General features: G+C 46.3%; 3 protein-coding genes across 3 annotated transcripts; 1 reads left to right on the top strand and 2 right to left on the bottom strand.

The window, feature by feature from the left end:
* Positions 1–529: 529 nt before the first annotated feature.
* On the top strand, positions 530–4,914 carry LOC115606984 (olfactory receptor-like protein COR8). The gene is made up of 2 exons (XM_030483687.1): positions 530–1,453; positions 4,888–4,914. The coding sequence occupies exons 1-2, from the start codon at positions 530–532 to the stop codon at positions 4,912–4,914; spliced, it is 951 nt and encodes a 316-aa protein (XP_030339547.1).
* A 368-nt stretch (positions 4,915–5,282) lies between these two features.
* Positions 5,283–6,236, bottom strand: LOC115607742 (olfactory receptor 8I2-like). Its single transcript, XM_030485381.1, has one exon. The coding sequence runs from the start codon at positions 6,234–6,236 to the stop codon at positions 5,283–5,285; it is 954 nt and encodes a 317-aa protein (XP_030341241.1).
* A 3,459-nt stretch (positions 6,237–9,695) lies between these two features.
* On the bottom strand, positions 9,696–10,649 carry LOC115606983 (olfactory receptor 1038). The gene has a single exon (XM_030483686.1). The coding sequence runs from the start codon at positions 10,647–10,649 to the stop codon at positions 9,696–9,698; it is 954 nt and encodes a 317-aa protein (XP_030339546.1).
* Positions 10,650–14,919: the final 4,270 nt, after the last annotated feature.

Raw genomic sequence — 14,919 nt, 5'->3', positions numbered from 1 at the left:
AGGACAGGACTTTCTGTCCCATGCTGCCAAGGAACCCTTCTGAGTCTTCAGTATCTCACTCAATGAGTTGTTGTGGGGAGCTGGGGATCCAGCAAACCTGTATCAGAGCTGGGGTGGTGGATTCAGGGCTCCTGGGACATCATACTGAGGTGGGTCTAGTCTTTCTCATGGGGCAAACGAAACACAGTCCCTTTTTCTGCTTTCTTAATGAAACAAGATAACAGGTTTGCAAATGCTTCACCCCTTCTCCAAACTGTTCAAGATTGGGGTTGGGTTTTTAAAACGAAAAAGTCTGATGCAGCCTCATGATTGAGGGACAAAATGCCATTTCTGAAAGGTTTTGGATGAGTTTCTCTGCCCGTGAGGATTCACCAATAACCGCACTTAGATGTTGCCTCAACTATCAAATCTTTGTTGTTTTAATGCCCAGCCTAACAGAATACAGGCTGATAGCAGCACCACATGCAAGCCACAGCATTGCTCTTCCCTGTTTCACTCCATTTCTCCTCCTTCCCACAGGGATGCTGCTATGCAATACAGTAACAGGGCTCAAGGCAACCACACCACAGTGACCCAGTTCATCCTCCTTGGACTCACCAGTGATCCCAAGCTGCAGACACCTCTCTTTGTAATCTTCTTCATGATTTATCTCATCACCCTCATGGGCAATCTGGTGCTGATGGCACTGATCAAGACAAGCCCCCAGCTGCACACCCCCATGTACTTCTTCCTCTGCAATCTCTCTGTTGTTGATCTTTGCTACTCCTCTGTCTTTGCTCCAAAGCTGCTTCTTGGCTTCTTGCTGGAAAAGAAAACCATTTCTTACCCTGCCTGCTTCCTGCAACATTTCTTTTTCCTCATGTTTGTGACCACAGAGGTGTTCTTGCTGGCTGTGATGGCTTATGACCGCTACGTAGCCATCTGCAACCCGCTGCTCTACACGGTTTCCATGCCCAAGGGTGTCTGTGTTCAGCTGGTGGCTGCATCATACATGGGGGGGATTTTGAACTCACTAATCCAAACCTGTTCTTTGCTGCTGTTGCCTTTTTGTGGTCCCAACACCATCAACCATTACTTCTGTGACACTAACCCTCTGCTGAAGCTCTCCTGCTCCAACAGCCACCTCAATGAGCTTTTGCTTGTAACCCTTAATGGGACCATTTCCATGTCTGTGCTCTTCCTCATCATCACCTCCTATGTGTACATCCTCTTATCCATCCTGAGGATTAGGTCTGCTGCAGGAAGGCATAAAGCCTTCTCCACTTGTGCCTCCCACCTCCTGACTGTTACCTTGTTCTATGTCCCTGCGGGGCTCAGCCACATGCAACCAGCCTCCAAGTACTCCCTGGAGATGGAGAAAGTCACCGCCGTGTTTTACACCCTCATCGTCCCTATGCTCAACCCTCTGATCTACAGCTTGAGGAACAAGGACGTTAAAGATGCCCTTAGAAAAGCAACAGCAAAATAACCTCGTTGTGAGTTGCTCGCTGACCAAACTGGTCCAAATCAGTTGATAGAACTCCTACTCTTTCCCTTTTTAACTAGTTTTATGTCAGCTGTCTGGAGGAGGAAGGAACTGAATGTATTCACAGGAGCAGGTACAGCACATTCTAACCATGCTTTAAAGTCTGCAGAGACTCAATGATGTTAAACATCCTCTCAGTATAGGTCTCTGATAAATATTTCCTTGTCATCTCTTGGGGTTTTTTTGGGGGGAAAATGATGTGATATCGTAGGAGGTGATAAAAATAAGCCCATGAGGAATTTCCCTCTTTAGTTTAGCTTCTGAAGTTGCACTGATTCAAGCAGTGATTTATCCAGAGGCAAGTTCAAGGAGGGATGAAGGGTTTTGGGGAGGTACATCCAAAAATCATCACTTTACTTTGGGCTAATGCAGGGAAATACATACAATCCCATTTGCTTTCAGGGTGTTGTGGAGTGGAATGTAAGGAAAGGGAGGAGAAGCAGAGATCTCTGATCTGTCAGGGGATAAGTGTGGTACGTGCTGTGATTGAGCATCAGGAAGAAGGTAAATCATTGTGTGACTGGAATATCCCAGCATGGAGGCAGCAGAGCTGTGTCTGTTATCCTGCACCTTCCTTCCTATCATTGCAAACACCCAGCTCAGCCGAAAAGGCCGAGTTCATAGAATCACAACACAGTTCGGGTTGGAGGGACCTTAAAGACTATCTATTTCTAATCTCCCTGCCATGGGCTTCATCTTATGTCTGTTTTAAGAGGAGAAGCAGCAGCTGGGAGTAGGATTTTTCCTTATTGCCAAGGATTTTAGTGTGATTGACTGTAATGACTTAGGGAGAAGTATGTTTTCCCCCCTATTTTCTTGTCGTGGGGCTGCTGTAAGTGATATTTCCTCCCACCCAACTCTTCCTCAACACAACCTGTTGCTGAGAAGGTACCACTGAGGGATGCTGCAGAACTTCATGCTCTCTAAAGCAGAAACAACCAACTGCAACCTGTTAGAGACCTTTAGCAATAAGGTCTCTATTCCACAAATAGAGACCTGGATGCTTTAAACGAGAGGGAGGATCATCTGTTACTTCATGTTACTTTGCACTTGGCTGTACCCGAGTTAGTCCAGATATTTTGTTTTTCATAGCTAAAAATAAAAGGTAAGGACTCCCAGCATCATTTCTTGTAGGTGGCCATAGAAATCATGACTAAGCACACCCACTGTATGTTATACCTGTAATTTAAACTTCTTTTTTCCTCTGAGATGTAGGAGTCTGAATTGTGGATGCCTGATGTAGAGTAAAACAAAACCTATCTGGAGCACACAGCTGAGCAGAAGTCATTTTCCCTAAGAGGCAGACACAGACAACGAGGAGGAGATCTTTATAACACTTACCTTCCATTAGAGCTTGCGTTATCCCTAGTTTGGACACTAGAGGGTCTTGCCTAATATTAAGAGTTGTTTGTGCTGTTTGCATGATGCAAGGTGGCTCAGGGAGCAGCCAAGACCAGTTACTCCCAATGGGAAGGTGAGCTGGGAGATGAAGGTGGCTTCAAAGCAGAGCATCGTCCCCCTGTGCCTGAGCACAGCAGCAGCTTCCATCAATAGCCCAGGGGAAGCTAAGAGCCAAGTTCAAGCCACGATTGCTATAGACTAGGACTAAACACAGTTATAGCACAGCTCTGAAAATGGTCCAAGCTCCAGGGCTGAGCTTAAATAGAGCCTGGGGCAGAGGGTGTGTGTGAAGGTCCCAGGTGATGCTGACCATGGCAATTACTGTGGCTGCAAGCCCTGATGTCTCAGGGAGAGGAGAACTGGTTTTTCACCACCCAGTGACCTAAACAAAGTGGCAGCATCATATCCAGCCCCCTCTGATATATGCCTGTGCACAGAGGCTGGAAGAATGGAGCAGAAAGGAGCAAAGAGCTCCTTTACTGTGAGTTAATGATTCTCATCCCTCCCCAGTTATGCAGAATCAGACTGGTTTGGGTTGGAAGGGACCTTAAAGCTCATCCAGTTCCACGGGCAGGGACACCTTCCACTAGAGCAGGTTGCTCCAAGCCCCTGTGTCCAACCTGGCCTTGAACACTGCCAGGGATGGGGCAGCCACAGCTTCTCTGGGCACCCTGTGCCAGCGCCTCAGCACCCTCACAGGGAAGAACTTCTGCCTTGTATCTAATCTGAACTTCCCCTGTGCCAGTTTGAATCCATCACCCTTTGTCCTATCGCTACAATCCCTGATGAAGAGTCCCTCTCTAATTCTATCTGAATAAGGTGCTTCAGATGTTGTGTTCTCTTTTCTGGAGGAAATTGTCCAAATGCCTCTATTTTTCATTAAAACCCCATCAGAAACTTTGATTAAAAGCTTATAAAGCTTATAAAGTTAGACGCATTTCACTTCACACCGGCTTGAATTAGGTTTTGACTGGTTGCCATTGCATTCATTCATTATTCATCACAGCTCTTTGCAGAAGACCACAGTTTCCAAAGATGCTTATTTTTAAACATAAATTTATTCAGTTTGTCATTATACAAGTACATGTTCTTCCAGCAATTGGATAGTTCATTAGACAGAAATGGTGTGTTTCGATTAAATGTTAAAAACCCTCCATCTACTGTTTCATTTAAAGCATCTTCTACTTCAAAAATGTGATGACATACAGAAGAGATGTGACATGGTCAAATCAAGCATGGACCTGTTACTGAGCGTCCAAAAAGGAAAAGATGAATAGATGTGAAGACCACACATCCCAGGAAGATTTTTGGTGGGGACACACTTCTGACACCGTGCTGACCTTTGTGTTCCCATCACAAGCCCTTAGCACAGCTCCAGCTCACTTACACTGGATAAATGTACTGGATCCTCATGTCAGGATCGCCTCTGGCAGTATCATAGAATCACAGACTGGTTTGGGTGGGAAGGGGCCTTAAAGCTCCTCCAGTTCCAATCCCCTGCCATGGGCAGGGACACCTTCCACTAGAGCAGGTTGCTCCAAGCCCCTGTGTCCAACCTGGCCTTGAACACTGCCAGGAATGGGGCAGCCACAGCTTCTCTGGGCACCCTGTGCCAGCGCCTCAGCACCCTCACAGGGAAGAGCTTCTGCCTTATATCTAACCTGAACTTCCTCTGTTTCAGCTTGAACCCATCACCCCCTGTATTATCGCTCCAACCCCTCATGAAGAGTCCCTCTCCAGCATCCTTGCAGCCCCCTTCAGACACTGGGAGCTGCTCTGAGGTCTCCATGCAGCTTCTCTTCTCCAGGCTGAACAGCCCCAATGTTCTCAGCCTGTCTCCATATGGGAGCTGCTCCAGCCGCTGATCATCCTCCTGACCTCCTCTGGACTTGCTCCAGCAGCTCCATGTCCTTATGTTTGGGACACCAGAGCTGTATCAAACCCTCTTCTGCCTCCCTCAGTTCTTCATTGAGAAAAAGCTTCTCTAGCAGGCAATGGAAACAGTGGTCACTGCTTTACCTCCAGGCTGAGCTTCCTTTTGTGGGCAATGCTTTCATTTAACACAATTCAGACACAAACCACCATGGTGGTGTCTGAGTCTTGCCAGGAAAGAGCTGATACTTATGTGGATGAATTTTTGAAGCCACAATTAAAACCACCTGAAGCTGTTTGAAGACAACCATTCATTGTGCTGCTTCTCCATACCCTGCACATGCTGTGTGATCTCCTTAGCTGTATTCATGACCAATAGTTACCAATAACGACCAAAAATGACCAGTAATGATCAGTTCCATGACCACATATTCCACATATTCCTTCCTTACCTCCAAAGTACTGAAGAGCTCCAAATGGGCTTTTAAAACCTGGATAGATACGGCACCAGCTTTCTCTCCCACAGCCTCCTGAGGGCCCCCTTCACCTCCTCGTTCCTCAGGCTGTAGATGAGGGGATTGAGGGTGGGGGTCAGGATGGAGTAGCACACCGACACCAGCTTCGCCTGATGCCATGAGGATGCCTCATGAGGCTGGACATAGGTGAGGATCCCGGGTACATAGAAGATGGTGATGGCAGCCAAGTGGGAGGCGCAGGTAGAGAAGACCTTCAGCCTCTTCCTGGCCAAAGGGATCTGCAGGACAGTGTGGAGGATGTAGGTGTAGGACACCAGGATCATCAGCACAGAGCCCATGATGTTAAACCCAGCGCTGTACACCAACATGACCTTGTTTCTGTGGGTGTCTGAGCAGGAGAGCTGCAGGAGGGTGGGCAGCTCGCAGAAGAAGTGGTCGATGCTCCTGGCCTGGCAGAAGGACAACCTCCCCACCAGCACTATGTGCACCAGGGAGGTGAGGAACCCGATGGTGTACACCAGCACCATCATGCCATAGCAACGCACCCTGGACATGGTGGTGGTGTAGAGCAGGGGCTTGCACACAGCCGTGTATCGGTCGTAAGCCATCACCCCCAGGAGGAAGCACTCACAGACAACCAGAGCCAGGAAAATATACATCTGGGCAAAGCAACCCCAAAAGGAGATGTGGCTTCTCCCCAGCAGGAAAGTCTCCAGAGCTTTTGGGATGATAGCAGAGGAAAGGCAAAAATCCATGAAAGATAAGTGAGTCAGGAAGAAGTACATGGGGATGTGGAGCTGGGGGTCGGTGTTGATCAGCAGGATCATCATCAGGTTCCCCAGCACCATTAAGACATACAGGGATAAAAAGATTGTGCAGATGGTGGTTTGTAGCTGTGGGGCACTAGAGAAGCCCAAGAGGATGAAGCTGGACAGAACAGTGAGGTTTCCTCCATCCGTCATTTCTACAAGTCGATGGATTTGGATTGAAACCAAACGAATCAGTGAAATATGTCCCTGAGAGAGAAATAATGTGGAAGTTTAGGTGGAGTTTAATCCATAAAGTAGATGCAATAGAAAATGGTGTATTTATTTAATGGTGTATTTCTGTCTTTAGCCCAAGCTCTGAAGTCAAAGAGGTGAAGGAGCTCATTACACAGCCTGAAACTAAAAGAGAATAATTCTACCATGATTCATATACATTGCACTAATGATACTCTGAGAAACATATTGTCTATCCAAGTGTAAAAGACAATGAAATCAAATAAATACATTCCAAAATGTGGAAAACAGAGAAGATTTTGTATTCTCACCAGTGTTTTCTGGGAATTTTAAGGATTTTTTCTCTCTTCTTGTAATTTCTAGACTGAATCAGTGCTCTTCTGTAGCTTCATTAGTTCTGGTGCAGCCTTTTCTTCACAACAGAGCCAAGCACTTGAAATGGGTTTTGGTTTTGGTTTAATTTCTAAGTTTATCTGCATTTTGAAGAAACCCCCCCTGCATAAGGTTAGGGCGGAGCAGTGGTCTTGACTCCAGCAGAGCATTGCTGTGATTGCAGTGAGTTTCCTCTGACCAACGCAAATATCCACCAAAGGGTGTTAAAATACAAATTATACCATGTATAAAGCAAAATTTTAAGGCTTTAGCTTGGAGATTCTTATCTCCCCCATTCAGTCTCTCTGCAGATGAATTATCTGACAGAAGATTGAGCTACAGATGGCTACATCGCTGATGAAATATCTCTAAATCAGTTGTAGATGGGACCAGGTATGAGGGGGTTTTTTGAAGCAAACCTCCTACCCCCTGCTAGGGCCCTTTTTTTCACACCATGGGTTGTCACAGAATGGTTTGTGTTGGAAGGAACCTTAAAGCTCCTCCAGCTCCAACCCCCTGCCACGGGCAGGGACACCTTGCACTAGAGCAGGTTGCTCCAAGCCCCTGTGTCCAATATGGCCTTGAACACTGCCAGGGCTGGGGCAGCCACAGCTTCTCTGGGCACCCTGTTCCAGTGCCTCACCACTCTCACAGGGAAGAACTTGCTTATATCCAACCTGAACTTTTCCCCTGTTTCAGTTTAAAATCATCACGCCTTGTCCTATCTCTACAGTCCCTGATGAAGACTGAAATTAAAAACACCATCAAGCATGTAAAAGGCAGCAGCACCAGGGTCAAACTGGACCTATCAAACCCTTTTGTACCTGCTTGATTCAAAGGGAAGGCGCTGGTGGATGCGGTGCCTGCGGCTCCCTTTGAAGCCCATCCAGCGGGTTGAAGGGGAGATGCTCAGGAGCAGGATGCTCCAGGGTGGCTGGTGGAGGGGTTTTATCCTAGATGAGGCATTTACCTCAGAGGTTTGTGTTGTGCAAACTGTGCTCCCAAAGGACTCTCCTCCATCTGATAATTATTTTGACTTGATCAGCAAAATAACCTTTCAGTTCCTCCCCCCAAACCCCTTCTGGCTGCCCCAAACCTCCAAGACCAGTTCTCCTGCAGAGACCAACTCAGGGAGACAGATCCAGGACAGTTTGCTTTGTATTTATCCATCCATCACACACCTCTTTCTTTCAGTCTTTCCCTGAGGAAGCCATTTACTACCACAGGGATCATCGAACATTGCATTGAAGGGAGCTGAAAACAAACATAATGGAGCTGAAACACAAGCATTCTGTGTGAATGGTTTGAGGTGGCCACAGTGAGTCCTTTCCAGCAGAAAGGTTGATTTCCATACACTTCACTAGTGATTCCACAACAGTTTACTCAAAAGCATCATTCTACACTGCTCTTTGAGGATATAACAGGATGAAGTCAGATTTACCAGTGTTATTCTGATGAATCCTGAGTGTCAGTGTGCCCTGAAAGCTTCTCCTGGGTGAAGAGACATTAGAAAACCCTTAGGACCAATATTAAATGATAACCTTGTTCCAGCCATTTAGAAAACACAAAGGATAGGTCAAATGGAAGAGCAGACCAATCTATGAAAGTGTGACGAAGCAAGGAGAAGAAGTATATAGGTGGCTTTAGATGTTTTTAATGTAACCCTGGTTTTCTACTGGAAGGCACCAGACTGTTAGTCATGGAAATGAAGTGGAGGAGGGTAGAAAAGGATTTCCCTGTGGTTTTGAATGTCTTTCTTCTCTATTGGGTACTGAGCTAAAACTAAGGCTTTTGAGGTGGGAAAAGCAACATAACGGGGGTGGGGGGGAGGAAGGGAACCCTCATTCAAATTTGGGAGAAAAGAAAAATATATAATTCAAAGATTGTTTAGAGGAACTATAAGAATGCAAAATGAGCTATTAAGAATACCTGGGTGTGCATCTGCAGGATGAATAATGCAGCTCAGCTTGAAGTTCCAGATGCAGACAGTTTGGTGCTGCAGTTCCTCCAGCACCTTCACCAGGCGACCCAGGCCACCAGCACCTTGGCTGTTGAGGGGAGAGGAAGAGCCCAAATCCTCCCTCCCACCAGCACTCAGGCTCTTTACACCCGTACTTAAATTCACAGCAGAGCAGAGGCTCAGATATGACTTGTCCCCATTTACCACAAGGGCTTTGATGACCATCAGACTGTCACATCTTTATTTCATAGAATTCCGGAGTGCTTTGATTTGGAAGGGAGCTTAAAGCTCCTCCAGCTCCAACCCCCTGCCACAGGCAGAGACACCTTCCACTAGAGCAGGTTGCTCCAAGCCCCTGTGTCCAACCTGGCCTTGAACACTACCAGGGATGGGGCAGCCACAGCTTCTCTGGGCACCCTGTGCCAGCGCCTCAGCACCCTCACAGGGAAGAGCTTCTGCCTCAGAGCTCATCTCAATCTCCCCTCTGCCATTTCACATGACCCAACTTTGTGGTCTGGAGCTGAAACTCCTGGAAATATCAGTTAATATCCCCTTAATACCAGAGGTCATTTAAAATATGTTAATATAAAACATTACAGATCAGACACCAGCAGATTTAATGCCACCACTGCATTCTTCCTTTTGCTTTCTGAAGCCTGAAATAAAGTTTTTATTTTTAATGAGATTTAAATCATAAAAAATATTTATTTCAAGTCATATTTAAATAACAATCACTTTGGACAACAATTTTCTGCCCAATACACAGTCACTGTCCGGTCTCAGGCTGCAACTGGGCAAAGTCCTGTCCATCCCAGCACAGCATGTAGCCTTGATTTAAGGAGAAGCATGTTTTTCAGTGTCCTGCTTCCAAGTGTATTCAGTCCCTGCTTCTTGAAGGTGCTATATCCAACCACCCTTGAAGGTGTAATGCTCAACCATCCTTCTTGAAGGTGCAATACCCAACCATCCTTCTGGAAGGTGCAATACCCAACCATCCTTCTGGAAGGTGCAATACCCAACCATCCTTTTTGAAGGTGCTATATCTAACCCTCCTCACCATGGCAGGGTAGCCCTCTCCTTTCCGCTGACTAGGAACCACGGATGGACAAAGAGGAGAGGACTCTATTTTTTGCTTTCCTCATGGCATTCTTCATATCCGCGTTTCTTAGGCTGTAGATGAGTGGGTTCAGCATGGGGACAACCACAGAGTACAGCATGGATATCACCTCATCATGCTCTGAGGACTGTCTGGAGCCAGGGCGCATGTACATGAAGAGGGAGCTGCCATAGTACAAAGTGATGGAGACAAAGTGAGAGGCACAAGTGGAGAAGGCTTTACGCCGACCAGCCACGGAGCGCATCCGCATGACAGTGAAGAGGACCGACAAGTAAGAGACCAGGATGAAGACTGTGGTGCTCAGTACATTGAACCCCACCACAGCAGATACCATCACCTCGATGGCATGGGTGTCAGAGCAGGAGAGGGCTAGCAGTGGTGGTCCATCACAGAAGAAGTGATTGATCGTCTTGGACCGACAGAACGGGAGACGAAATATGGAAACCGTGTGTATGGTGGAGCTGATCACCCCAGCTAAGTAGGCACCAGCCAACATCCCAATGAAAAGCCTCTGGGACATGACCACGGAGTAGAGCAGGGGTTTACAAATGGCCATGTAGCGATCATAAGCCATAGCAGCCAGCATGTAGCATTCCGTGGTGGCACAGGTTGCGAAGGAGAAGAGCTGAGTGGCACACCTAACGAAGGAAATCACCTTCTTCTCCACTAGAACATTCATCAAGGCTTGAGGGATGATGGTAGAGGAGTAGCAGACATCCAGGAGAGACAAGTGGCTTAGGAAGAAGTACATAGGGGTGTGTAGGCACGAATCCATTCTGATCAATGCAATGACTCCCAGATTTCCTACGAGGGTGGCCACATAGATGGCAAGGAATAAGACAAAGCACATCACCCGCAGGTCTTCTCGGTTTGTGAAACCCAGGAGAATAAACTCGGATGAGGATGTGTAATTACCTTCAACCATAGTGAATCTATAAGCAGTTTGCCTGCTTTATGTCTTTAAATTGAAATGTTGAATAGGCCCAAATCCTTCAATAATGTTAAAATGTCAACTTTTGACTATCGAGATACATATATCAATTATCGATATATATATATAAAAGTCAATATAAGGTAAATTCCCTTTGAGAGAGGAAAACACCAATTTCACAAGGCCAGTCTTGGCTAAACACATACAACCACCACCAACACACTTGGAAGCAAGTGGATATTATAAAGCTAGGAGGGAGGGCAACACCAGAATAAAGCAGAAATAAACTGCAGGGTTTCTCATAGCTCCTCTCAAGCCACCGGCACATGGAAGTCCTTGAATTCCTCAGTAACTGCTGAGAAAAGGGAAAAGAGAATTATTTCTCACCTTTCAGGTGCTGCCAGTCCAGCGAGTAATAAATAGCTGTTCCCCATGTCCCAGGAGGAGCTCTTCTAGGGAAAATACAACTTTCCTTAGGGTAGGATGGTGCAGAGCCAGGATTTCTCACCTCACTTTGCTTTAGATACGATGCCTAACTTGGAGATAAAAGATAAATTCAGGCTTGATCAAAGATAAATTCTCCCTGGGAGTAATCAGCGGCTCTTAAAATCACAGCCTACGACAGGTAGAATAAATACGCATTGATTTTCCCTGGCTAACATTAATCATCACTTGACAGACCTACACCAGAGAGAAAAGCAGGAGTGCACGCTGCCCAGCATCTGACAAGCAGAGCCACACTTAAGAGTCATCATTATTTGATGACCCTTTGCTGAAAGGATGAGGTTCCACCTCCAGAGCCAGACCCCTCATTTCAGATATCCTGTGAGCAGCGTGTCTGATCTCCTGGTGTTATTAATGGGGATTTAGAGCTGCTTTTCACTGCTCACACAGAGATGCCGGAGGCAAAATAGCTCCTGAGACATCAACACAGAGCTGGAAGATGTGGCCCAAGTAATGAGAAATTGAGCTCTTTGGGTCTGGGGCTCAATCCTCCCCCCGAGGCAGCATCCACCTGCCCAGACACACACATCTACTGCCTTTGGAGAATTGACCTGAAGCTCACAATTAAGCAAGGCTCACCCTCACCTTCTTCTTGTTTGACAAACCAACGGCTTGGTGTGAAGTGATCCAAGGTGTAGATATGAAACCTGGGATGTTTGTAAGGCTGCAGCTCGTGCCATACAAGAGAGCTGCCCGCCAGGAAGCACATCTCCCTGTAGCTTGAACACACTCACTGAAATGGAGATAAATTAAACTAAAAGCCCATACCTTGCTGCCTTGGATTAGATATTATCCATAATATCTAATTATGAATTCTGACAGGCAGGTGGTTGATCCATGCTGTGATGAAGAGCTAACTGAATATTTACCCCTGTCCCCCTGGGGAAAGGACCTCCATTTGTGGATTTTCTACCCAAATTTAGTAAGAAATTTCTTTTTACCAAGCTTTCAACAAGCTGCCCTAGGACTCACCAAGCAGCCTGGCATTAGTGCTATCTAAGATGTAACTCATGACATTGTGGATAGGAGAAAGTCCAGCTGCTGTTGAGATCCTAGAGCTGAGCAAAGCCTTGCAGCGTGTCTTCCTGGTTAGATAGCAGTTAGCTTGCTCTCACAAAATCCCAGCCTGGTTTATGTTGAAAGGGACCTTAAAGCTCATTCAGTTCCAACCCCCTGCCACAGGCAGGGACTCCTTCCACTAGAGCAGGTTGCTCCAAGCCCCTGTGTCCAACCTGGCCTTGAACACTGCCAGGGATGGGGCAGCCACAGCTTCTCTGGGCACCCTGTGCCAGCACGTCAGCACCCTCACAGGGAAGAGCTTCTGCCTAAGAGCTCTCCCCTCCGGCAGCTCAAAGCTGTCATAGTGGATGTTATCCTCAAGATCTCATGATAGGAACAAGAGGAAGGTGCCAGGTCTACAGAGCTATGGTACACTGTTTGGCTAGCTGCTGTTTTAAGAGTCTTACATCCCAGACTATCTCGTGAATGCAAAAAAGGATGGTTTAAAATATGAAGCAAAAGCACCGCATGCTCATGCCATCAGCATCCCTCTGGTTCCTCAGGGTGATGATTTCTGCTGCCCTGAAGCAGAGCAGGGGGGTAAGGTCTGCTACAAGTCCTGGGGATCCTATGGATGCCACGGGACAAAGCAGGATTTTTGTATCAGGGATTTCTTCCTCTTCGCTCTCAGATCCTGTTGAAATGCTCCAGGCTCCATCTAGAAGGGTAATGCTGCTCTGTCTTCTCCCATACGACATCTACCCATCCTTCCAGAGCTTTGTCCTTTGTGGTATTCACAGAGCCAGGGCTAAAACAACTCAGGGAATAACATATTAACCTCCAAGGAGCTGTTAGACAAGGCGGGGGTCAGCCCAAAGGGGTCCCAAGAGCCACATCAAGATACACCCAATAGATTTTAAAATCAATGGCACTGGAAGGTGTTATTTGAACAATACCACCCCAAAATCATTGCCTTTAAGAGTTGTATACACCCTTAAAAATCCCCAAAGGTGGTTTATTACATATCAGTATGTAGTGTGTCATATCCATATTCAAAACCAGGATTACCTCTTGGGAAGCACTCTTGGAAGCATTCAACCCTCAAACGATGAGAAATCCAGCTCTCCTTCATCTCAGTTTATGCTGATATTTAGAATGAAAATATAAAAGCCCAACTTTTTTTTCATTTTGATATATCTGCCTTCATTTTTCAATCAGAAACTCTTCCTTTACTATGCTCCCAAAGATGAGAAGGGGCTGCAGAGCCTTCCAGGAAGGGACAGAAGTCTTTGCTGCCAAAAAACCCTAGTAGGGATTGACCCTGGTTTTACCTGCCTAGCACTTAATGGTCCCTAATAAAAGGTGGGTTTCTTCCCAATGAAGGTCACCACAGTTATTATATAGGCAGCCTCATCCATTTAATTCAGCATCTGAGAGCACCTAAATAATCCCAGCTGCTCCCCTGGGATTACTTAGGTGGTGATGGGTGTGATTTACACACATCAACAACAAGGAGTTAAATCCCTCACCTACATGTGATAAAAGTTGAGATCTTCCCTATGTTCAAATCTGATGTGTTTTCATTTGCCTTCATTATAAAATCTGAGATAGCTTTGTCAGGAGTAAAGATGTGCTGTGGGCACCCTCTCTGAGAGGGATCCGTAGATCTATAGGAAACAACTAATGGAGGAGGGAATCATTTAAAACACCAGGAATTAGCACGTCAATTCGTGTATGGATAGCCCAGACTATTTAGGAGAAAAATAATTTTAAATGTAGAGTGAATGTGATGTCCTCGACATAAGAAGGAATGGAGCTGTTGGAGCAAGTCCAGAGGAGGCCATGACAATGATCAAGGGGTGGAGTACCTCCCATATGGAGACAGGCTGAGAACATTAGGGCTGGTCAGCCTGGAGAAGAGAAGCTGCGTGGAGACCTCAGAGCAGCTTCCAGTGTCTGAAGGGGGCTACAAGGATGCTGGAGAGAGGACTCTTCATCAGGGACTGTAGCGACAGGACAAGGGGTGATGGGTTCAAACTGAAACAGCGGAAGTTCAGGTTAGATATAAGGTAGAAGTTCTTCTCTGTGAGGGTGCTGAGGCGCTGGCACAGGTTGCCCAGAGAAGTGGTAAATACCCCAAGCCTGGCAGTGTTCAAGGCCAGGCTGGACATGGGTGACATGGTCTAGTGTGTGGTGTGCCTGCCCATGGCAGGAGGGTTGGAACTGGATGATCTTAAGGTCCTTTGCAACCCTAACTATTCTATGATTCTGTGATAATCCACATTTCATACAACCTGAAGTCTCAGCCAAGAATTGCATTGGGAAAAGAAGAGTGGAGTTTAAAGCATCATTTCTAAATGTGAGGGGACTTGGTCTGAAGCTTGTTCAACCATCTGACGTTGTTTTAGCAGGCTCAGAAAATAAACTATCTACCTAGAATCAGCCAAGTGTAGAGGTAGCACCATGGTCTTGGTTTATTTATCCACTATTTCTCAGTTTCCTGGACAAGAACAAGCCACTGGCTATCCAAAGCTTATAGGCACATAAGAAAAAGAAGGTTTTATCTTAAATAAAGAGGAGTGGATATTCCCAACAATGTCCAATAGATGGTGGTGATGTATAAGAAATCCTGATCCATGTTTTTCCAGCCACTTCTTTCAAATTTACTCCCTCCAGATCTGCATTTGATACCTAAAGAGACTCCTTGTGACCATTTTGCACCTCTTGGAGGTGACCACAGAGAGCAGTGGTACCAAGAAGG

This window comes from Strigops habroptila, chromosome 4 (genome assembly GCF_004027225.2).
Source record: "Strigops habroptila isolate Jane chromosome 4, bStrHab1.2.pri, whole genome shotgun sequence".
Taxonomy (NCBI): Eukaryota; Metazoa; Chordata; class Aves; order Psittaciformes; family Psittacidae; genus Strigops; species Strigops habroptila.
Note: the sequence above shows the minus strand (reverse complement) of the source record. Positions and strands in the feature narration are given on the sequence as shown.

Bases quoted from the DNA above. Each gene is read 5' to 3' on its own strand.
- LOC115606984 (XM_030483687.1), top strand. From the start codon at position 530: ATGCAATACAGTAACAGGGCTCAAGGCAACCACACCACAGTGACCCAG. The intron at 1,454-4,887 runs GCAACAGCAAAA...TGCCTCCCTCAG, and splicing joins TTAAAGATGCCCTTAGAAAA to TTCTTCATTGAGAAAAAGCT.
- LOC115607742 (XM_030485381.1), bottom strand. From the start codon at position 6,236: ATGACGGATGGAGGAAACCTCACTGTTCTGTCCAGCTTCATCCTCTTG.
- LOC115606983 (XM_030483686.1), bottom strand. From the start codon at position 10,649: ATGGTTGAAGGTAATTACACATCCTCATCCGAGTTTATTCTCCTGGGT.